Source organism: Aedes aegypti, chromosome 3 (genome assembly GCF_002204515.2).
Source record: "Aedes aegypti strain LVP_AGWG chromosome 3, AaegL5.0 Primary Assembly, whole genome shotgun sequence".
Lineage (NCBI taxonomy): Eukaryota > Metazoa > Arthropoda > Insecta > Diptera > Culicidae > Aedes > Aedes aegypti.
Genome location: NC_035109.1, coordinates 354,349,851 through 354,370,623, shown reverse-complemented (window position 1 = coordinate 354,370,623; position 20,773 = coordinate 354,349,851). Strand labels below are relative to the sequence as shown.

The following is a 20,773-nucleotide window of genomic DNA, read 5'->3' as shown; positions in this document are numbered from 1 at the left end:
AAGGAAGCGCGCGAAGGCTTGTCAAAGTGGACGCCCCCGCATGCGATGTGATTGCGCGATCTGAGAACTGTGGCTAAGTCAAGTGAGGGTACTTGATTCACGAAATTTGAATTAGTATTTAAACGATGGTTCGTTTAAATACTAATTCAAATTTGCAAGTTCGTCGAGTGATTGCAAAAAAATACAGGATAGTTGATCTAATCACAAGAGAAACCCATTTTTTTTATTCATCGCCTGGATCAGGGACGAAAATACTCAATCTACCCTCGCCTACATTGATACTTGCTGGGTAGAATCTTCGTTGATTTTTATTTGTTTTTATCCTCACCTTGACAACACAACAAAGATTGGCAAAGCGCTTGCGCAAGATTGTCAGTTTCCTTTTAACCTGCTGCTACTCAAACGCTTTTTGATAATCGGAAACAAAAAATGATATTCATTCTCATAAGCTTGACTTTTTTACATTCCGCTTCGGGAAGTTGAAATTTTTGCACGAGGCACACTAAAGACGCGTCAATATAATCCATTCCGTGCATCGGATCCTTCATTATCCGTATAGCAGCATATTTTTTAATTAATTTGAACCTCATTGATAATCAATTTTCTAAAACTGACACTCTTCTGCTTCTGATAATCAAAAATACCAACGACATACGGGTATCGTTGTTTGTTTTGCCCATCTACTTTTTTGCCATCTTCATTGGTACAATCATATTGGTGGTGGTGTGGTTACTTTGATGGTGGCATAAATTCAGTGAATTGAGTATAGTGAGCATGATTTTTTTCGTCCCTGGCCTGGATGGAGCATGTGGTGCAGTTGCTATAATAATTCATAGGCCTTTCGTCACTCAAAAACGAAGTTTTTGAAACTTTGGATGTTTCTGTTGGAGCACAGCTTAGCAAATATACTTTTATAGCTGCCTATTTGCCTTTCAGTGCACAGGGACTGTTTCAAACTGACTTGCGGAAAAGGACTCGCAATAAGTCAAAACATTTTGTCATGGGTGTCTTTAATGCCAAACATCGTTCATGGAATAATTCGCAAACCAATTCCAAAGGCAAAACTTTATTTGATTTGAGCTCTTCAGGATATTTCTCAATGCAATACACTGTCAGCTCTACTTGTTTTTCCTCATCTAGAAACCCTTCTACGATTGATGTGGTCTTCACCGACTCTAGTCTCTTTTGTAATAAACTGGTTACTCACGCTGATTTTGATTCTGATCATGTCCCTATTACATTTTTAATATCCCATGAAGTGATACTCGATTTGATTAGCTCCATTCGAATTATACTAAAAAAAACTTAATCTGCGGTTAAGTTTTTGTCGCCTTGCAATTGAGCAATTTCAATCTTTTATCTGTAGCAAAAAAAATGAAACAGCAGCAAAGAAAAATGCTCATAACTTTTTGATGAGATTAATTACTTTTTCCGGCCCGTTTGCTGCAGACTGCGCGGAATCGAGTCAAGATTTTTAGTTTCCTCTCGCGTATTGCACATGGCGCTGACGACGATGCGCCACATTGCGCACAGCTTTTGGAGCGCGACAATTAGGCAGAGTCACCCGCCACGTCTGTGTGATAGGTTCGCTTTTTTCAATATTCGCATTCCGTCATGCTGCCACTCATACAAAGTCACGCCGAGCACGCATCGGCTCTCGGTTCGCTCCAGGCTCACGAAAAGTGGAAGGAATTTCTAAATTAGCTCAACCAACAAAATAAAACAAAGAGGCAAAAGGCGGCGACGACGACGACGACCAAAACGACGATGACGCCAACGTGCGCGTTTTGACTGCGATAGCAATCTTCACATCTAAATTATCTCCGCCGTCATCGAAGACGAACGCAGCAATAACCGATCACCAAAGCGATGGGAGGAGGATCCCCTTAAGCGATCTCCCGAAAAAAAAATGAAAACGAACTTTCTAAAAATCTCCCAGATAATTATCTCGACCCTCGCACCCCCTCCAATAGCATAGTTTGCATTGGACTTACCTGAAAGTGGACCTGCCCGTTGTCGACCCAGCCGATCACGATGTCGGCCCCGTAGATGGACCCATCGGTGGAGAAGCCCAGCCCGACGTAGCCCAGGGTCCGTGCCTGCACCTCGAACGTAATGTCCTGATTGTTGATGCTCCACAGCAGCCGGTAGTTTTCGTCCAGATCGACGGCGTGGTCCCAGTGGGCAGCACTCACAGCCCCCAGCACCAGCGCCGCGAGGAACACTAGCCTCGGCGTTGACATTGTCACCGCGGTGGGACTCATTGCACTTTTTGCACTGATTAAGGAATGGGACTTTTCACTTGTTACGCTTTCTTTTGAAACGGACTTAGATCCGATTGGATTTTGACACACACACACAATGATTACACTTTGGTACACGGAATATTTCTTCACCGTTCGTCACTCATGTTGAACGCTATCATTCTTCAACGATCTTCTCGAATTTGATAATCTGGATGCGTAGATATCTGCAATGCAATCAAGAAAAAGAGGGATATCTTTAGTACATGATATATTAGTACAAGAATTCATACGTTGTTCGTAAATGTTAGTGTATTGGCTTTCGTATTCTGTATAGCGTAAAAATAGGCATCCAAATTGGAGCTTCCCAAAAAGTTTTGCACAGAGTCGTGGTTTTCACAGTGATCTGCTCATGAACTTCGATAGGGGTATCATAAAGTAATCTTACCAGAGATCTCATAGAGACAGATGTTCCTTTACATAGAAGTAGAAGTGGGCAAAATGAATTGAAGCCTTCCAAAAGAACCGACTCGCTCTTTTTTGGCGAGAGTCGGTTCATTCGATGACGGTTCAGATAAAAAGTGACCCTTAAAAAGAACAAGTAGGGTTTCGTTCTACTTCGTCGTAAGAGCTACTATTCGTCGTATCAAACTTAAAATGTTCCACTACGGCGGGTATTCCAACTTACCTGCAACATAGATTCATTTTCCGAATGTAATTTTGTGAAAGCTTTTATGATTCGTCCACCTGTACACCAAAAATGCAATGAAACTACTGTATTTTGATAAATAACTTCAGTTCAATTATCCACTTTTCACTTTTTCACCGAAATCGCATGGACGAACACGATTTGAGAGAAATGCTTAGCGATCGACATCAGTCACACCACTTTCGAACACAAGTTTCTTCCCACCCCCGTGGGTGACTTACTTCGCCGGGCACTTATTTTCACTATGGAAAACCTTCGTACTTCTTCACTGAAGGATTTCATTCCAATCACACGCCGTAAAACTTCAATTAATCACCAAACTTTACGAAATTTCCTCAACCGCCGCGTATAATTGAGAATGTAAACAAAGTTCAATCCGTCGTACTGAGAAAAAAAAACTTGGGCGCATCAATGTGTGCGCGACGCTCGACGTAAAAATACGGTTCCTTTGATTGTGTTGTTTTCGCTGTACTGTGAGCAAATGCCATAATTGTACGGTCAAAAGGAATTGTGTTCATATGTTTGGGCTGAATTTTGATGACGAACAATGAATTTTAAAGGAAATTAGTATATTCCATCATGCTGAAGGAATGGAGGGAAATGCCCGTAGATCTATATTTTTTAGTAAAACATTTTATTATAGCGTTGATATATTGTGTTTTAACCACTCAATACATCACAGTGAGCCGTGAGTTGTGGGACGAATCTGGAAACTGATGGCGACGGAGTTGAAAACAATACGACGGATTGAGAATACGATAAGATGCATTTTCTTTGCATTATTTCCAAAAACAGATCAATTTTATCAAAATGTTATTGTACAATGCTAAAGCCGTTTTGAGAAAGAATTGTTTGGCATCGGTTTGAATCAGCATCATTCACTGCAATACTGGGAAAATTGCAGCTCTCACTGATCAATGCTTAATACGATGGATACTAGCACATCACCCTAAGTCTTTTCCAATACATATTCTTATCTATTCTTATATCGCCTTTTTTATAACGCTTGACACGTGCCTTGCTCTGCGAGCCACGCCACACATGCAAGCACAGTTTACTGCTGCTCCGTACTCTCATCGCTCTCAGCACTCTCAGCATAGACAGACAAATTTGCCCTGCCCACTTGCATTACAGCCGGGGCCCAGATAGCCGTAGCGGTAAACGCGCAGCTATTCAGCAAGACCAAGCTGAGGGTCGTGGGTTCGAATCCCACCGGTCGAGGATCTTTTCGGGTTGGAAATTTTCTCGACTTCCCAGGGCATATAGTATCTTCGTACCTGCCACACGATATACACATGCAAAAATGGTCAATTGGCATAGAAAGCTCTCAGTTAATAACTGTGGAAGTGCTCATAAGAACACTACGCTGAGAAGCAGGCTTTGTCCCAGTTGAGACGTAACGCCAGAAAGAAGAAGAAGAACTTGCATTACAGGAAACCGAAAGATGAAGAAAGAAAGTGTTCACCTGAACTGCAAAGCGCATAGGTCAGGAAAAGTAGATACATTTACAGTTGTGTTCAGAATAATAGTAGTGAAAGCTGATTTTCATACAAAATGCTCAACTTTGGCATGCTGTAACTTCGTTTCCATATGAGCAATCGGCATGAAATTTTGACAGTGAACTACAAATATACTCAATTTCATTATCACAAGATTTGAAAATTTTCACACTATCGGCTAAAAAGTTAAGCATCAGGTGAAATCGCTCAAAATAATAGTAGTTTTTCTTTTGTTAATTTTTGTTCAGCAACAATTTTGTAAAAAAATGGCTTGTTTATACATTTATAGCTTGGGTGGAAATGGTTGAAACGATGAATAAAGAAAAATTCAAAAGCTCAAAACACAGCAGATATTCAAATTATAAAAACTACTATTATTTTGAGCGATTTCACCTGGTGCTTAACTTTTTAGCCGGTAGTGTAAAAAATTTCAAATCTTGTGCTAATGAAATTGAGTATATTTGTAGTTCACTGCCAAAATTTCAAGCCGATTGCTCATATGGAAACGAAGTTACAGCATGCCAAAGTTGAGCATTTTGTATGAAAATCGGCTTTCACTACTATTATTCTGAACACAACTGTAAATACATGTCAATTTCCATACAAAACCTTCTTTTTCTCAGCTATAAATTCATTCTAGGTAAACCATTTCCCCTAGATAGGCTAGGTTTGCATCTTTCGTTTGGTTCGGGTAAAGAAAATCGGCCGAGTATTTGACTTGTCCGGTCAAATCGTGAGTTGCTGGGGAAGAATGTACGAAGAAGAAGGAAGCAAAAGATCGCACAACTCGTGGTATGCAATTTGCGCGACATGGAATCGATATGGGGTATTTAGAGGTGTGGTCGAAGCATCAAATTTGTATTTGGGATAACTTCAGTTTTGAAGTAGTGGTTGTGCAATGCCAACTTCGGTGAGCCGAAAGTTTACGAAGTTGCTGAAGATGACGTCATGTTTGGTAAGCAGCGAACATAATTTTTGGCAGGCTTGTCATCACCATCATCTTTTTTTATTACCAGGCTCCTATATTAGATACTCCTCTGCGATGCAAAGAGGAGGCTAATTTGCCGATTTTCTTAGGATAAAAAATAAACTCAAAATTATTAACTCAGATCCTCAAGCAATTCGAGTGAGAGTGCAAAAAAAATGCGAGGATTTTTTCTGGTACTTTCTCTCTTTTGTTACGATGCTCATCTTTACTCACGCTTCAAAAGAACTCTTGAGCGTTCCGCCCGAAGAAGACAGTCCTCGGGGAATTGTGATGGCACTCTTTTCTGATGGAATTTTACTCTGTTGTGTTTTGTGCTGCATCTTCTTCGCTCAATTGTTGTTGCCTCTCTGCTTAGCATTTTTTCGCTCCCTCGCAAAGAGGCAAGGGAGCACGCTGCTCTAGAGTATGTCATCGAACTCTGATGATGTTGAGGATAATTATCAAGCATCAAGCAAAAGCATACTATGAACCGTTGGAGCTGTTCATTCGGTTTAGTTCGATCTTCCTTTACTGAACCATTCGAAAGATCCGATTCACTGAAGTGAGTGATTCCGTTAGGATTGAAGATGGGAAAAACAGTTCATTTTAGTGAACGGATCCGATCCGAATCACTCATTTTAGTGAACTGGATCTTTTGAAAGGTTCAGTGACTCAGCGGCTCGCAAAGGAAGAGTGAACTGAACCGAGTGAATCGAAAAAAGAGCAGATCACTCCCTGTTGCGCGACATGCGTCTTTCCTTTCGTATCTTTCGCCCTCTCATTCTTCGTACATTCTTCCCCAGAAACTCACGAAATGTTTGACCGATTTCCCTTACTTGAACCAAAAGAGCCGTTTTGCCATCTCTACATAGAAGTATCCAAAGTTTTCTCCCCAAGGATTATTATAATGCTATCAAAAGGAGGCTCACTGTGATCACTACAAAAAAGCTACAACACCACAAAGGTTTCAGCAGTGATCTTCTGAGAAGTCTGAACACATTTCTCAACAGAGGTCTCGATAGAAGCCTTAACAGATGTTTCCACATAAGTCTTCACAAAAATCTTTATAGACATATACATAAAAACCTAAACATTAGTTTTCACAAACGTATCAACAAATTTTTTTATAGAACTCCCAATAAATCTTTACAGAAGACTTCACAGATATTTCAAAAAACAAAAATCTTCACAAGAACTTTCATATGTTTCCACATAAATTTCCTCAAAAACCATCATAGATATATGGCAGCATCCATTTATTATGTTACGCTAAACTAGACAATTTTCAACCCCCTCCCCCTCATACCTTCGTAACGCTTTTATAAGGATTATTTTAAATTTTTGTATGAACCCCTCTCTCTCTCCCTAGCTAGTTACGTTATTTTTGGACGGCGCATATCCTCGATATGCATTAGTTTTCACGAACGTATCAACAAAAGTTTTTTTTAGAAATCCCAACATTTCTTCACATAAGACTTCACAGATATCTACAAAAACAAAAATCTTCATAGGCTCCTCTAATGAAGTATTTGTAGAAGTTTCAGCATAAAGTTTCAAAGAGATATCCCCAAAATTCGACATAAACGTTACATATCCTCACAGAATTTTCTACAAAAGTTTCCACACGTGAATCGGCAGAAGCATCTTCAGAGGTCTCCACAAAACATCACAGAAGTTTCTTTAAAAATCAATTTAATACTAGTCTATATAGGAAATAAATATTCATAGATGTCTTCACAAAAGCTTCAACAGACAGCTCTAAAGAAGTCTCTACTGAAACTCACGAATCACCAGACATCTTTCCCAGAATGCGGTGAAAATAAAAGTGAGAGCAACAAACTTTTAATGCATATCCAAGAAGAAGCGAACCAATCAAAAATCTCTGCAATAGTCTCTACATAGGTCTCCTCAAAAGTCCCTATACATTTCTTGAACAAAAATAATTGTAGCAAAATTTTACAGATGATTCCACAACAATATTCACAGGTGTGTCCATAGAAGCCTCTACAAAATTTAACCCAGAAATCATGAAGGAAGTTTTCAAAAAAGTCCCGATGGAAATCTTCACCAATCTCTTTAAAAAAAAATCAACAGACAGCTCCAAACAAAGGTCTACAGATGTCTCAGCAGAGGTCTCATCACAATGCGATAAAAAAGAAAGCAAACGTAAACAATTTTTTATTGCATACCCAGGGATAAGCAAACCTAACAGGGATTTCCTCACAAGTCTTCACAGAAGTCTCACAAAAATCTTGCCATCCACATGTAGGTCTTGACCTTTCCTTTCCATGCTGCATCCGTCCTTTGGGGTAATAACTAGTCCTCGAGAAGATTTAGGGAATCCTTTACTGGGAACGCTGGAGAAAAGAGCCGCTACTTCGAAAGAAAGCATCACCTTGTCATCCTCGATGTGTCCTGTCCGGAAAACAAAGAAGTTCATTGATTCTTCCTTAAATTGTTCCAACTCCACCAGAGCATCTTCCTCAGTCAAGTCTAGTGATTCCTTTATGGGTTCTTTGGGGAAACCCATCACAGACTTCTCTAGGAATTATTTTATCGACACCTTTTGTATTTTCTTTAGGATGTTCTATGAACATTTTTGAAGAGATTGCTCTAGAAATTCCAGAATATATTCAAGTAGCTTCCAGATTTTTCCAGACATTCCTTAGGTAATTTCTTTTAGATTCCTTCAAGTACCCTTCAGACAGCTGCTTCCCATTTTAAATAGTTTCCTCTAGGTTTCATTCAGAAATTTTACCATCAAAGAGTATGTTTAGAACCTATCTCAGAAATGTCTAAAGAAACAAACTTCAGATGATGCTCCAGAGATTTTCAAAAATTTCCATCGAAGATCACGTCAGAAAACTGCTTCTGGATTTATGAAACCCCAGTCCACTTCCTGGCTAAAACTTTTTTTGTTTCTTAACGATAAGACTTCCTATGTCATATTATCTCTTATATTGATAAAAGATTCTTCAAGTCACTTACCAAAAAGACTCTCTAAGACTCCAACATACAGTCAGTGATATAAGTTAGTAACCAAATGCTGTTTTTCCATACAACATGCTCAAGTTTGGGGTGCTGTATCTCAGCTTCTGGTAGTCCGAATTGGCTGAAATTTGGATGACGAACTACAAATAACTTGAAATTTTGCCTGTAATGGAATTATTACATTGCAGTCATTTTCCATAGAGTTTCAGAGGGTTGTTCAAAGACAAAAGTAAAGTGTATGATCAAATTATATCTTTGTTACGCTGTGTAATCCTTTATGTAACATTTTTTTCAAACATGAAATTGGACGAATCTTTCATAGAATTTATAACAGTAATTGTAAATCACCTGAATTGTTTATAGTTGTGAAACGACAAAGCTCTCAATAATCACATATTCCATAGAAAAATCAACTATTCCAACAACCATTTAATCGCAATAACATATTACCAAAAACCGAACCTCGTTTAGGCTGAGCGGTTCCACGCCAAATCGGTAAACGATGAAACTCGACTACCTTGGATTCAAATGGAATTTTGCACATAGTTTCGATATAATAGAATAAGTTTTTTCCACTGGTGGAGAGACCATTTAAAATGAAGAGTAACTTCTGATAAGGGCGTAAGTATTTTTAGCAACACCATTTAAAAAAATGTACCTCGGAAACCGTTTGTTATAGAGAAATAGTAACTGAGGAGGGATGGTAGACAATCAAATAGGCTTTGTAAAAAAAATATACACTGAAAAAAAAATACTTTTATTTTCATGAAAAAATCGAAATTAAACCTTAAAACACAAATTGCAAAAAATAGGTATCTTCGATTTTTTTCAAATTTTTTCTGTAAAATTTCAATGTAAAACCAGATGTTTTGCACAGTTTCAACATGGTGCAATCTAAAATTAAAAAGTTTTTCTAAGAGCAACTTTTGGTGCATTTCTGAAAATTCTATTTCTGGCCGTAGAAAAGACGTTTTGATGCTGTAATATGATTTTTCACCCAAAAACAATTCAAAATGCTTATGACAATGATCTTCCTAAAACTAGCCGTTTTCAAGATATTTAGGGTTCAATTATATTAATATCGTAAAACTTAAGAAAATACGCCCGTTTCATAAGTTACTCCAGATGCTCCACCAACAATGTTACGTTTATCTCTTTCCACATTAATATCCCATGTTTTAAGGGCAGTTTCAACATGGTGCAATTTAAAATAAAATTTTGTTTTCTAAGGGCAACTTTTGGTGTATTTCTGAAAATTCAATTTCTGGTTATAGAAAAGGCGTTTTGATGCTGCAATATGATTTTTTATCCAAAAACAATTCAAAATTCTAATGTCAATGATCTTCCTATAAGTAACCACTTCAAGATATTTGGGATTGAATTATATTAATATCATAAAACTTAAGAAAATTCGCCCGTTTCTTACATTATTCCAGATGCTCCATCAATAATGTTACGTTAATCTCTTCCCACATTATTGGGTATTTCGTTCACCACTGGACTGCGCAGTCAGTTTTCATAAGTGCGAGAATGTAAATAAAAGTGCGATCCTGCATCAAATCTTGTTGGTGTCTTCAGCGCACTTATTCTACGATTTATAATGAATGAGTGCACTGAAGACATCAACAAGATTGGATGCAGAATCGCACTTTTATTTTCCTTCCCTCACTTATAAAAACTAACTGCGGAGTCCAGTGGTTAATGAAATGCGTAATAATATCTCATCAACTTTATCTTTGACACTTACACACACAAACGAATTGTTGAGAAGTAACAATAACAATATGTAACAATATTATTTGCCGCCAAACACGAGGGAAAGCGATGCGCGCGCCTCTGGTTGTGAACTTGACAACTGTTGTATTTTAAACTGATCGTTAAACTCGTGGGCGATGGAAATTTATCCAGTGTTACGTCTGTTTGTCTGTGGTAATACTTATATTAATTCTCAACAATATTCCAACAATCATCCTGTATCTTTCGAACAGTTCATTCAACCGTCTAAATGTCAAAGAAAAAGTAGATGGGATATTAATGTGGGAAGAGATTAACGTAACATTGTTGATGGAGCATCTGGTATAATGTAAGAAACGGGCGTATTTTCTTAAGTTTTATGATATTAATACAATTCAATCCCAAATATCTTGAAGCGGTTACTTATAGGAAGATCATTGATATTAGTATTTTGAATTGTTTTTGGATAAAAAATCATATTGCAGCATCAAAACGCCTTTTCTATAACCAGAAATTGAATTTTCAGAAATACACCAAAAGTTGCCCTTAGAAAAAAAAAATATTTTAAATTGCACCATGTTGAAACTGCCCTTAAAACATGGGATATTAATGTGGAAAGAGATAAACGTAACATTGTTGGTGGAGCATCTGGAGTAATTTCTTAAGTTTTAAGATATTAATATAATTGAATCCTAAATATCTAGAAAACGGCTAGTTTTAGGAAGATCATTGTTATAAGCATTTTGAATTGTTTTTGGATGAAGAAGCATATTACAGCATCAAAACGTCTTTTCTACGGCCAGAAATAGAATTTTCAGAAATGCACCAAAAGTTGCTCTTAGAAAAACTTTTTAATTTTAGATTGCACCATGTTGAAACTGTGCTAAAAACATCTGGTTTTACATTGAAATTTTAAAGAAAAAATTTGAAAAAAATCGAAGATACCGATTTTTTGCAATTTGTGTTTTGAGGTTTAATTTCGATTTTTTCATGAAAATAAAAGTATTTTTTTTTTCAGTGTATATTTTGTTTTACAAAGCCTATTTGATTGTCTACCATCCCTCCTCAGTTACTATTTCTCTATAACAAACGGTTTCCGAGGTACATTTTTTTTAAATGGTGGTGCCAAAAATACATACGCCCTTATCAGAAGTTACTCTCGATTCTAAACGATCCCCAATTATATGAGATAATTTTCGTCTCATATACTTAATACATCAGCGCAGTTTCATCCAAATCGGAATGGTACATGTCAGATTTCAGCATTTTATGGGCGATTTCGCGTGGAACCACTCTTGACCCATCCGAAGTACATTTCTCTCTTCTTACCCAATGGACCCATTGATCTAAATGACGACAACAGAACAGAAAAAAAAGGAAAATCCCCCAAAAAGGATTTTTCATCGAAAGAGGCACACAATTTCATTACCATTTCGCCGAAACGGTGCGAATCGTTCAAGATCTACTTAAGTGGTTTCCTGGTCGGCCCGCGGTGTCTGAACCAAGGCCGCCGTCAACCGGAAGGCACGCCAACCGACATTGTTCAACGTGCCGGGATTCCACCCCCTTTGGTTTTGGGGTTGGGCTATTCGAACCCTTATCGTTGAAGTTTATTGGCACGCTTTTTGCGAACCCGATGCCGGATCAATACTTTATCCGAGTTCGGATTGGAGGAGGGGACGGGGGTTCAAGGTCCGGAAGGGAAAATATTTTCCCGTTAATGAGAAGAGTGCTGATGGGGATATGTTCGAGCACATATTTACTCGTTCCGGGAAAATGCGGGCAGTATCTTTCCGCTGTCGTGTAAGCACCTTTGTCAGTTGGATTCCGGAGAAAATTACGTCGCTTACGGCGTCGAGGGAGTCGGGATATTGGAAGGATTAGCATTGCAAATTCCTGTTGCTGAATGGGGCAACGCAATCTCTACCCACGCACACACATACGTGTATACAAGGAAGTGTGTAATTTCTCGCGCGAATTGGATACCGGAAAGCTGTGAAGCTATGCACTAGTGCCACACGCCAAAAGTCGATAATGGAAATCTAATACACCCCCAAGCCGGCACAGAATCCGAACAATCCGGGATCGATCCCCAAGGAGGGTGTCTTCTCTTGTCATTGATTCCCACCGAGCAACGGAGAAGCAATTACTGAGGCGCACAATTTATGACTGGAATTTCGCTAATCTATTTCTCATCGCGAAGAATCGAATTTCCCCCGGTAATCTGTGTGTAGGAGTTTCGAAGGAAAACGGAATCGCGCTGAATCCGACCGGGAAACTTTTTAATCCAAATCGCAATCTTCCCTAATTCGATACCATTAATTCCACATCCGCTCGGTTTCCACTCAAAACGCGTTGTCACATGAACAGGATCAACTTGAGTTCGTTTTCAGGGCACTTCGTCGGAAGACACCGGAAGGTGTTCGCCAAATTTCGCGCTTTTCCATTTTATCTGTTATTCCGCAACATTGTGCCCCAAGGTTGTCTCCAACAGCTTTGGTGGATGAATTAAAAAAAAATACGTTGTTGTTGCACATACAAAAAAAACTGGCACTCGTCGAACTTCTTTAAAAATCTCGCTGCCAATGAATGGTGTGCAGAAAAACAGAACCGAAAGGATAACTTCCGCGGAAAGCGAACTTTCCATGTTCTGCACCCGGAGTTTTGCGAGGATTCATCATGTGTGTACGTTGTTGAAAAGTGAAAAGTTGACGGAAGAAAGTTTCGCGCAGCTTTTATTTGTGTTACCAAGATGCGGGACTGGAAAAGGGGGTGTATCCTTGTGATGATGGCGATGGCACAGTTTTTTTTTTCGGTGGAAAATTACGAGTGATGGAATCTGATGACTTTGTTTCATTTGCGTGACGGTTGATGAATGTTACTGTATGAGGATTTGTCTTTTCGCTTGTCTTATTTGGTTGAGTGTTTTAAAAAATTAAGGCTAACTTTAAAAGTGAATATTTGGAATAGAGTACAAATACAGATTTTTTGCTTGTTTTAAAATATATCTTAGTTTCTGCACTTAAAACCGAATACAATAAAACCACGCTTTACAATATCTAGTACAAGTAAAACCAATTTATTAAACATCCATTAACTCAGTTAATGAAGTCATAAAAACTCCCTGCAAAATGCAAAATTACATGAAGATTTTGTAATGCATGGCTGATCACCGGCAGCTACAGTCAGCTTAAGGAGGATTCACAGAAGATGACCCTTCCCAGCCCAGATAGCCGTAGCGGTAAACGCGCAGCTATTCAGCAAGACCAAGCTGAGGGTCGTGGGTTCGAATCCCACCGGTCGAGGATCTTTTCGGGTTGGAAATTTTCTCGACTTCCCAGGGCATAAAGTATCATCGTACCTGCCACACGATATACACATGCAAAAATGGTCAATTGGCATAGAAAGCTCTCAGTTAATAACTGCGGAAGTGCTCATAAGAACACTAAGCTGAGAAGCAGGCTTTGTCCCAGTTGGGACGTAACGCCAGAAAGAAGAAGAAGACCCTTCCCAGCGGCTAACGTGACTCTGTATAGAACCCTCGACTCTAGGGTTGGCTCATCTTTACTGTTCCGCGGAATTCAGGAAAACACCTGAATTACCTTTTCACCCTCCTCTTACGAATTTGATGAACAGTTGGAAGAAACAACATCTTGTGTATGGATTTTATATATTGAGTGACTAATTGGCTTGACATCTAGTTCTATAAGTGCTATACACATTCATAGATACCGTTTTGTCTAAAATTTCGAATATGACTCATATGACAAAACGGTAGTAGAACCAAGCGTAACTGCTCTGAAAACATTTCCCATTAACATTCACTTGAATTCTAACTTAGAATCTTCCCAAGTCTTCCAGACTGATTATCCCAAAAAAAGGCATATTCTAATGGCGTCACCGATCGACTGGTCAACTATCAGCTCCAGACCATCTCGAGTGGAATGCATTCTGAATCTGAACGCGGCTCAATGAATGAATCGACGTTGTCCACTCATTGATAACCGCCCGGGTCAGTGTCGCCAGGCTCCAGAAAAAAAACCCGTCTCTCAATTATCTCATTCACACCGTTCAACCTGGAAAGGCTACGGCGATGAGTCAGCCAGTGCCAGCTCAATCCACCTTCACCACAAGATTCAACGTTTGATCCCCTTCGATGGACAAAAACTGTTCGACGTGCGAGGACGTCCCGATAATTATTAGACCAGAGCAGCCAGTCGTAAATACTTTTATTGCGCTGCTTCTCTTTGGTTCCTGCACGGTAAAAAAAATAACTTGTAATTTCACGTCATTTCAGTTGTCGAAAATATTGTGTTCATTTACTCTTTCAACCATATAAAACCAATCAGCGATTGCTGAATATCTGATTCTAGCAATCGATTGAACCAGTTTAAGAAGTTTACAATAAAAGACTAGAAGCTCAATAGGGACTTGAACCTTAGTCTAGCGAGTCTAGCGAGTGACACTCACAACACTGAGGGAGTTGCGTACGATTTGTTTAAAGTTTGAATTACAGTCATCTCTCCCTTACTCGATATTGAAGGGACTATCGAGTTAGGGAGGTATCGAGTTACAGAACACAAAAGCAGTGCAACTGCGTTCCAAGGGACCATCGAGTTAGCCATGAAAACCAACTTTTACTATGGTTCTCTAACTCGATATCGAGATACGGAATATCGAGTAAGGGAGAGTTAACTGTATTTAGTAATAATATTTTTTTTACTGTGCATCCGTGTCGACTGACCGAAAATTCCAACGACCTAGACGGTCGACTGCATGCGCCGTCGTCAGTCCGTCAGCCAGTCGCGAAGGCTTTTAACGAGATCGTGAATTATTTAATCGCTCTAATAGGATAATTTCCAACCTAGACCCCGGCCAGGTTGGGAGTGAACGCGGGAGGAAACTTTTCACTCAGTTTTTGAAAAATGGCTTCACGCCACTTGGCCCGTTTCTGATCCGACTACGACGACGACGACGAAGGTGGCAGCCGAGGGAACGAAGATCGTCGAAACTAATTTAACGATCTGGGATAATTGCTCTCACAATTAAAAAAAAATGTATACTCTTCACCTTCTCCTCAGGTCTTAGCAGTGCACAGAGGAGTCAATGGAAAAAAAGTCATGGCAATAATGAAAGGGCCAAAACAAAAAGGGTACTTCTTTTTATTGGCATTACGTGCTCACTGTTATTGACTGAGAGCTATCTTTGCCAAAGTTGCCATTTTCACATTCGTATATCGTGTGGCAAGTAAGTCAAGGAAACTTCCCTTACGAAAAGATCCTGGGCCGACCGAGAATCGAACCCAGACACCTTCAGCATGACTTTACTTTGTAGTCACGGACTCTAATCACTCGGCTAAGGAAGGCCCCTGACGTAGAAGGGTGTAAATGACATATTGATTGGTTTCGGGTTGAGATTCTTGCAAATAGGTGGCGTTGTAGATGTCACCTAGCTTTGAAAATACCTAGGAAGCTTTGGAAACAACTACTTTGTCGAAGACCGTTGTTTTTTCGCCAGTTTTGTCATCTTTGCCAAACCATTTCGACAAAGATTGACCTGAATCACTCCTGTGTGCATTGGTAAGCTTCAGCTGAGGAGGACCTTGACCGCTGGTGGATGTTGTGGTCTCCGAGAAGCGGAGTGAACTTTTCGTGCATTTAATTACTTCGAGTAAGAAAAAGCGGGAGGCGACGACGCACAACAATGTTAAGGTAGACGTTAAAAATTTGAAATTGTACGGACCATTAGTGCTACACCGCCCCACTGCTCGGTCTAATGCAGAATCGAACGCTCACGTGAGTGACTGGTTTGTAATTAAATTCAAAAGGGAGAAAAAAATCAGAAAACGAAAAACCATTTAATCAACGTTCGGTTTCTGGTTAGATATTTTTCGGGAGAAATAGGAAGGAGTTCCTCATAACTTCATAAATTTCAACAGGGTTCTCTACTGAGCCCGAGCCCTCAAAATGTTTGTGTCGGAATGGCTGTCGGTTCTGACTCTGACCGATAAATCATCAGTCAGTACCCATTTCTGAAAAGGCACACAGCACACAATCCCTACCCCGCCCAACGAATTTCTGTGGAAAACTCAAATGAAGTTCGGAGCTCGTTCGTCAACCCGTGGACGAAGAACGGTGGAGAAGCGACGAGAGGTCAGTTTTTAGAATATTGTGAGATGCACCGTTTGTTTGTGGACAGCTTACGGGCTCTGAGCGTAGAAAGGAGCGTTCGATTCATTAATATAAATATTTTGGGTTTGGAATGGGACAATTTATGACCGCTCATCTCCGTATTGTGTCTGGGAACTGTCTGGGCTGAAGCTCGAAGGTATTAAGGGGCCTCCCACTGCTGTCGGAGAGCTGTTTTATTTGGAGAAACACACAAACACACGTTAAATGGGGCCGTTTTTCACAAGAAAGAAAGCTTTATCATCAACTATGTTTGGTATTTTGGACAGGGACAATCTTGGTAAATCCGGTGAAGTATGATCCATGGGAGCGTTTCTGGAGTTGACTATTGCTGTGGTCTCTTAGTCTGAGGCAGATTGGAGAATTCTAATATTTTCCCAACATAGGTATAATGGCTCTGAGCGCTTAAGAACTGGTCCCTCGATTTTTTGTTGACATCGGTTGAATAACTGTAAAGATACTGAATTATGTGAGGATACTTGAATTATTTTCTGAAATGTGCGAAGACTACGATAGCAGGAAGGTCTTTTGATGAAGTCTTCACAATATTTCCTTCTGTTCAGTTCCTCTTCTCAATACTACGTCTCCAGCGGGACAGAGCCTGTTCATCAACTAATTTCTCAAAGAGCGTCTGCACAACTGTGAACCGAGTGCTTATTTTTTGGGAAAAATTACCTTTTTATGAATTTATTCGTATACACTGTGACATTCACGATGATATTCTAGGTCGAAATTAGCCTGAATTAAAATTGCAACGCGCGCAAAGACTTAAGTGCTCCCTTGAACATCGTTAAAGTCTTTTTGGTGATCCAGCAAGGTCCTTTCCAGAAATTTGTCATACAGCCATTCCATGAAAAACCGATCTAGTGGGTCACTGAATTTCATGAAAATTTATTATTTTGTTCCTTATCCGAAATAAGGATACACGTGTTTTTGGATTTTTTTGATTAGGGTGACCATTTCCGAAATAGTGTGACCAAAAACTCGCGACTTCGCGATTTTTAGTTTTTAAAAAATTATAACTTTTAAACCGCTTGACTGATTTTCAATTTTCTTAGACGAAATGAAAGCTAAAGATTTTAACTTTTCAAGAAAAATATAAAAATGAAAAAAAAAACAAAAATTCCGTTTTTTACGTTTTAAGGGCTTTGGGTTCAAACAGGCTATTGCTGTTATAATTTTTTCTTGAACGTTCAGAAAATTTTACGTTTACTCTCAACTTTTCAGCAATGTATGTTTGATAGTTTTTTAGATATATTTTTTGAAAATAAAAATCAGTCACACTGTAGGTCTCAGCGCATTAGATTTTTTATTTTGAAAAAAATCATAACTTTTGAACAGCTCAACCGATTTCCAATCTTTTTTAATGGAATGAAAAGGGGACGGACCTGGTGTAGTGGTAAGAACACTCGCCTCTCACGCCGAGGACCTGGGATCGAATCCCATCCCCGACAAAGTCACTTATGACGTAAAAAGTTATAGTGACGACTTCCTTCGGAAGGGAAGTAAATCCGTTGGTCCCGAGATGAACTAGCCCAGGGCTAAAAATCTCGTTAATAAAGTCAAACCAACCAACCATGGAATGAAAGCTTAAGATTTCAACTTTTCAGAAAAAGTATATAACTCTGAAAATAAATTCTAACATGAAAATATATGAAAAAATCGTTTTTTTTTTTAGTGTTTTTGCGGTTTTTTCCGGTTTTAGGACCAAAGAGGGTATTACTGTTCTCATTTTTCATAGAAACTTAAGAAAATTTTACGAGTATATGTAGCTGTGTCACCAAAGTTCACTTGAATTATAAATAATCTTTCATAGTGGCATACCTGTTTTTTAAATAAAAAAAAAAATACCTCGAAAACTAAAAAACATACATTGCTGAAAATTTGAGGGTATACGTAAAATTTTTTGAAGTTTCTAGAAAAAATGAGAACATTCATATTCTATTTGGTCCCAGAACCGAAAAAAAACAAAAAACTAAAAAAAAATATTTTTCAGAGTTTTATTTTTTTTTCTGAAAAGTTGAAATCTTAAGCTTTTATTCCATAAAAAAATGAAAATCGGTTGAGCTGTTAAAAACATGATGCTGAAAATTTGACAGTAAACGTAAAATTTTCTGAACTTAAAAAAAAATAATGAGAACAGCAATAGCCCCTTCGGTCCCGAGGCCTTCAAACACGAAAACAAGGAAATTTTTTCAAGTAAAGAACTATTTTTGTGAAATTTTATATTTTTCTTGAAAGGTCAAAATCTTTAGCTTTCATTTCGTCTTAGAAAATTGAAAATCGTTCAAGCGGTTCAAAAGCTATGATTTACTAAAAAAAAAAAATAAAAAAATTGCATTGTCGCGATTTCTCTGGTTATCCTATTTTGGAAGTAGTCACCCTAATCAAAAAATCCAAAAACACGTGTATTCTTATTTCGGATAAGGAATAAATAGCTAATTTTCACGGAATCCGGTGACCCGCTAGATCGGTTATTCATGGAATGGTTGCATGTACACATGTTTATTTTTAGATATTAGGAAGCAGCAATGAAAGATATTCTCCACAGATTTTGAAAGAAATATCACAGTTTCGCGCAGATCTATGTAGCGGCCATAGGCTATACAATATTTTGTTATAAATTCTGATTCTCCTGTCAGACTTTTGAGAGCTTCAAGAAAATACAACTATTAACTCTAAGAATCTGCTAACAGGATTGTTGGAAAATATTAGATGGAATTTAAATTCAAATACCAAATTAAGAACATGCCTCATTTTCCGTACAGTGACGATTTTCACGGTTAAAACTAGAATCCTTATATGTCTGTTGATAAAGAAATTTCAAAGCTATAGTAGAAAAAAGGGCCCAGATAGCCGTAGCGGTAAACGCGCAGCTATTCAGCAAGACCAAGCTGAGGGTCGTGGGTTCGAATCCCACCGGTCGAGGATCTTTTCGGGTTGGAAATTTTCTCGACTTCCCAGGGCATAGAGTATCTTCGTACCTGCCATACGATATACGCATGCAAAAATGGTCGTTGGCATAGTAAGCTCTCAGACCCTGTCCCAGTGGGGACGTAATGCCAGAAAGAAGAAGAAGAAGAAGTAGAAAAAATATTGTTAAATGTGAAGCTGCAACGAAGTCACTCAAAAATCGAATGTTCGGAAAACGAGTCATTTTCGGAATGTAAAATAATCCGGCACACAAAGTTTTTCTTTACACGGGGGATACGTGCCGTGTTATAAAAAAATCCTCGCAAAAAAAACCGTGCCAATTCCGGAATTAACGTAATTAAAACCGCGAGATTCTGGAATCCGTGTAAAAAGAACTAGAAATGTGCACAGAATCGGAGCCGTTCAAAAGATCTGAACCATTTAAAAAACGAGTGATCCGTGGCTTTTTTTTTAGGGAGAGTCGGTTCTTTGATTAGCTCGGATCTGACAAAAAGTGACCTTGAAAAATAACGAACCGATTAGTTTTTCTCCTATTTTCCTTCGTTCATTTCTTGGCATTATTTTAACGTTTGACACATGCCTTGTTTTGCGCGCCACGGGACACATGCAAACAAAATTTGCTGCAACTCAGCACTTGCAGCACACACAGTCAATCAACTCAATTGTCCCGACCACTTGCATACGGACAGATGAAAATAGAGAGAAAAGTGCCCACTCGTGAGTTTCTGGGGAGACATCTACTAAGAATGAGCGAACGAAAGGTACGACGCATGTCGCGCAACAGGAAGTGAACTGCTCTTTTTTTCATTTGCTCGGTTCAGTTCGCTCTTCCTTCGCAAGCCGCTGAACCACTGAACCGTTCAAAAGATCCGGTTCACTAAAATGAGTGATTCGGATCGGATCCGTTCACAAAAGTGAGCCGTTTGGTTCATCTTAACTTCCTCCTAAAGAAAGTTGCCACTATAACTTTAATGTCATAGGTGAATATATCGGGGACGGAATTCGAACCCAAGTCTTCGACGTGAAAGACGTGTGTTCAACCCTCTACTCCAGGTCTTTCGTTGTGGAAATCGAATCGAGAAATATGTAAAGTGAGAAGGAAATTATCTTGTTACATCGACATAATTTAACATTTTCATGTATGTGGTTGCTGATAGAAATTTTGGGGGACTCCTGAAGAGATGAAAGAATTTCTAAAGATTTTTTGAAGCCAACCTTGCAGAGCTTCTACCCCATTACGCCGAATACCATGAGTTCCATTCCCCCGAATGTACCATTACTCTTAATTCTCTAACCCTGAATACACAATTACCCTGCATAACCTCGGCCTAATGGGATACGTGGTTATAGAATTCGGGATAATGTTACATTGCTGTATAGGATTCAATAAGGAATTATTGCATAAGTTCTCTACTCTAATTATTACATACCATTTGAAAAAGTTACAACAATTGGTGGATATAAATATAGAACGAATTTTGTGAAACGTATCCTTCGTATTTTTTGGG

General features: G+C 38.8%; 1 protein-coding gene across 1 annotated transcript in view; it reads right to left on the bottom strand.

Annotated features, from left to right (window-relative positions):
• The window catches only part of LOC5570660 (MOXD1 homolog 2), an 82,300-nt gene that overhangs the window by 43,052 nt on the left and 18,475 nt on the right, over positions 1-20,773 (bottom strand). The window contains exon 2 of the mRNA XM_021849706.1: positions 1,995-2,470. Coding sequence (XP_021705398.1) covers positions 1,995-2,264 — 270 coding nt within the window. The 5' untranslated portion in view covers positions 2,265-2,470. The remainder of the gene's footprint in view (positions 1-1,994; positions 2,471-20,773) is intronic.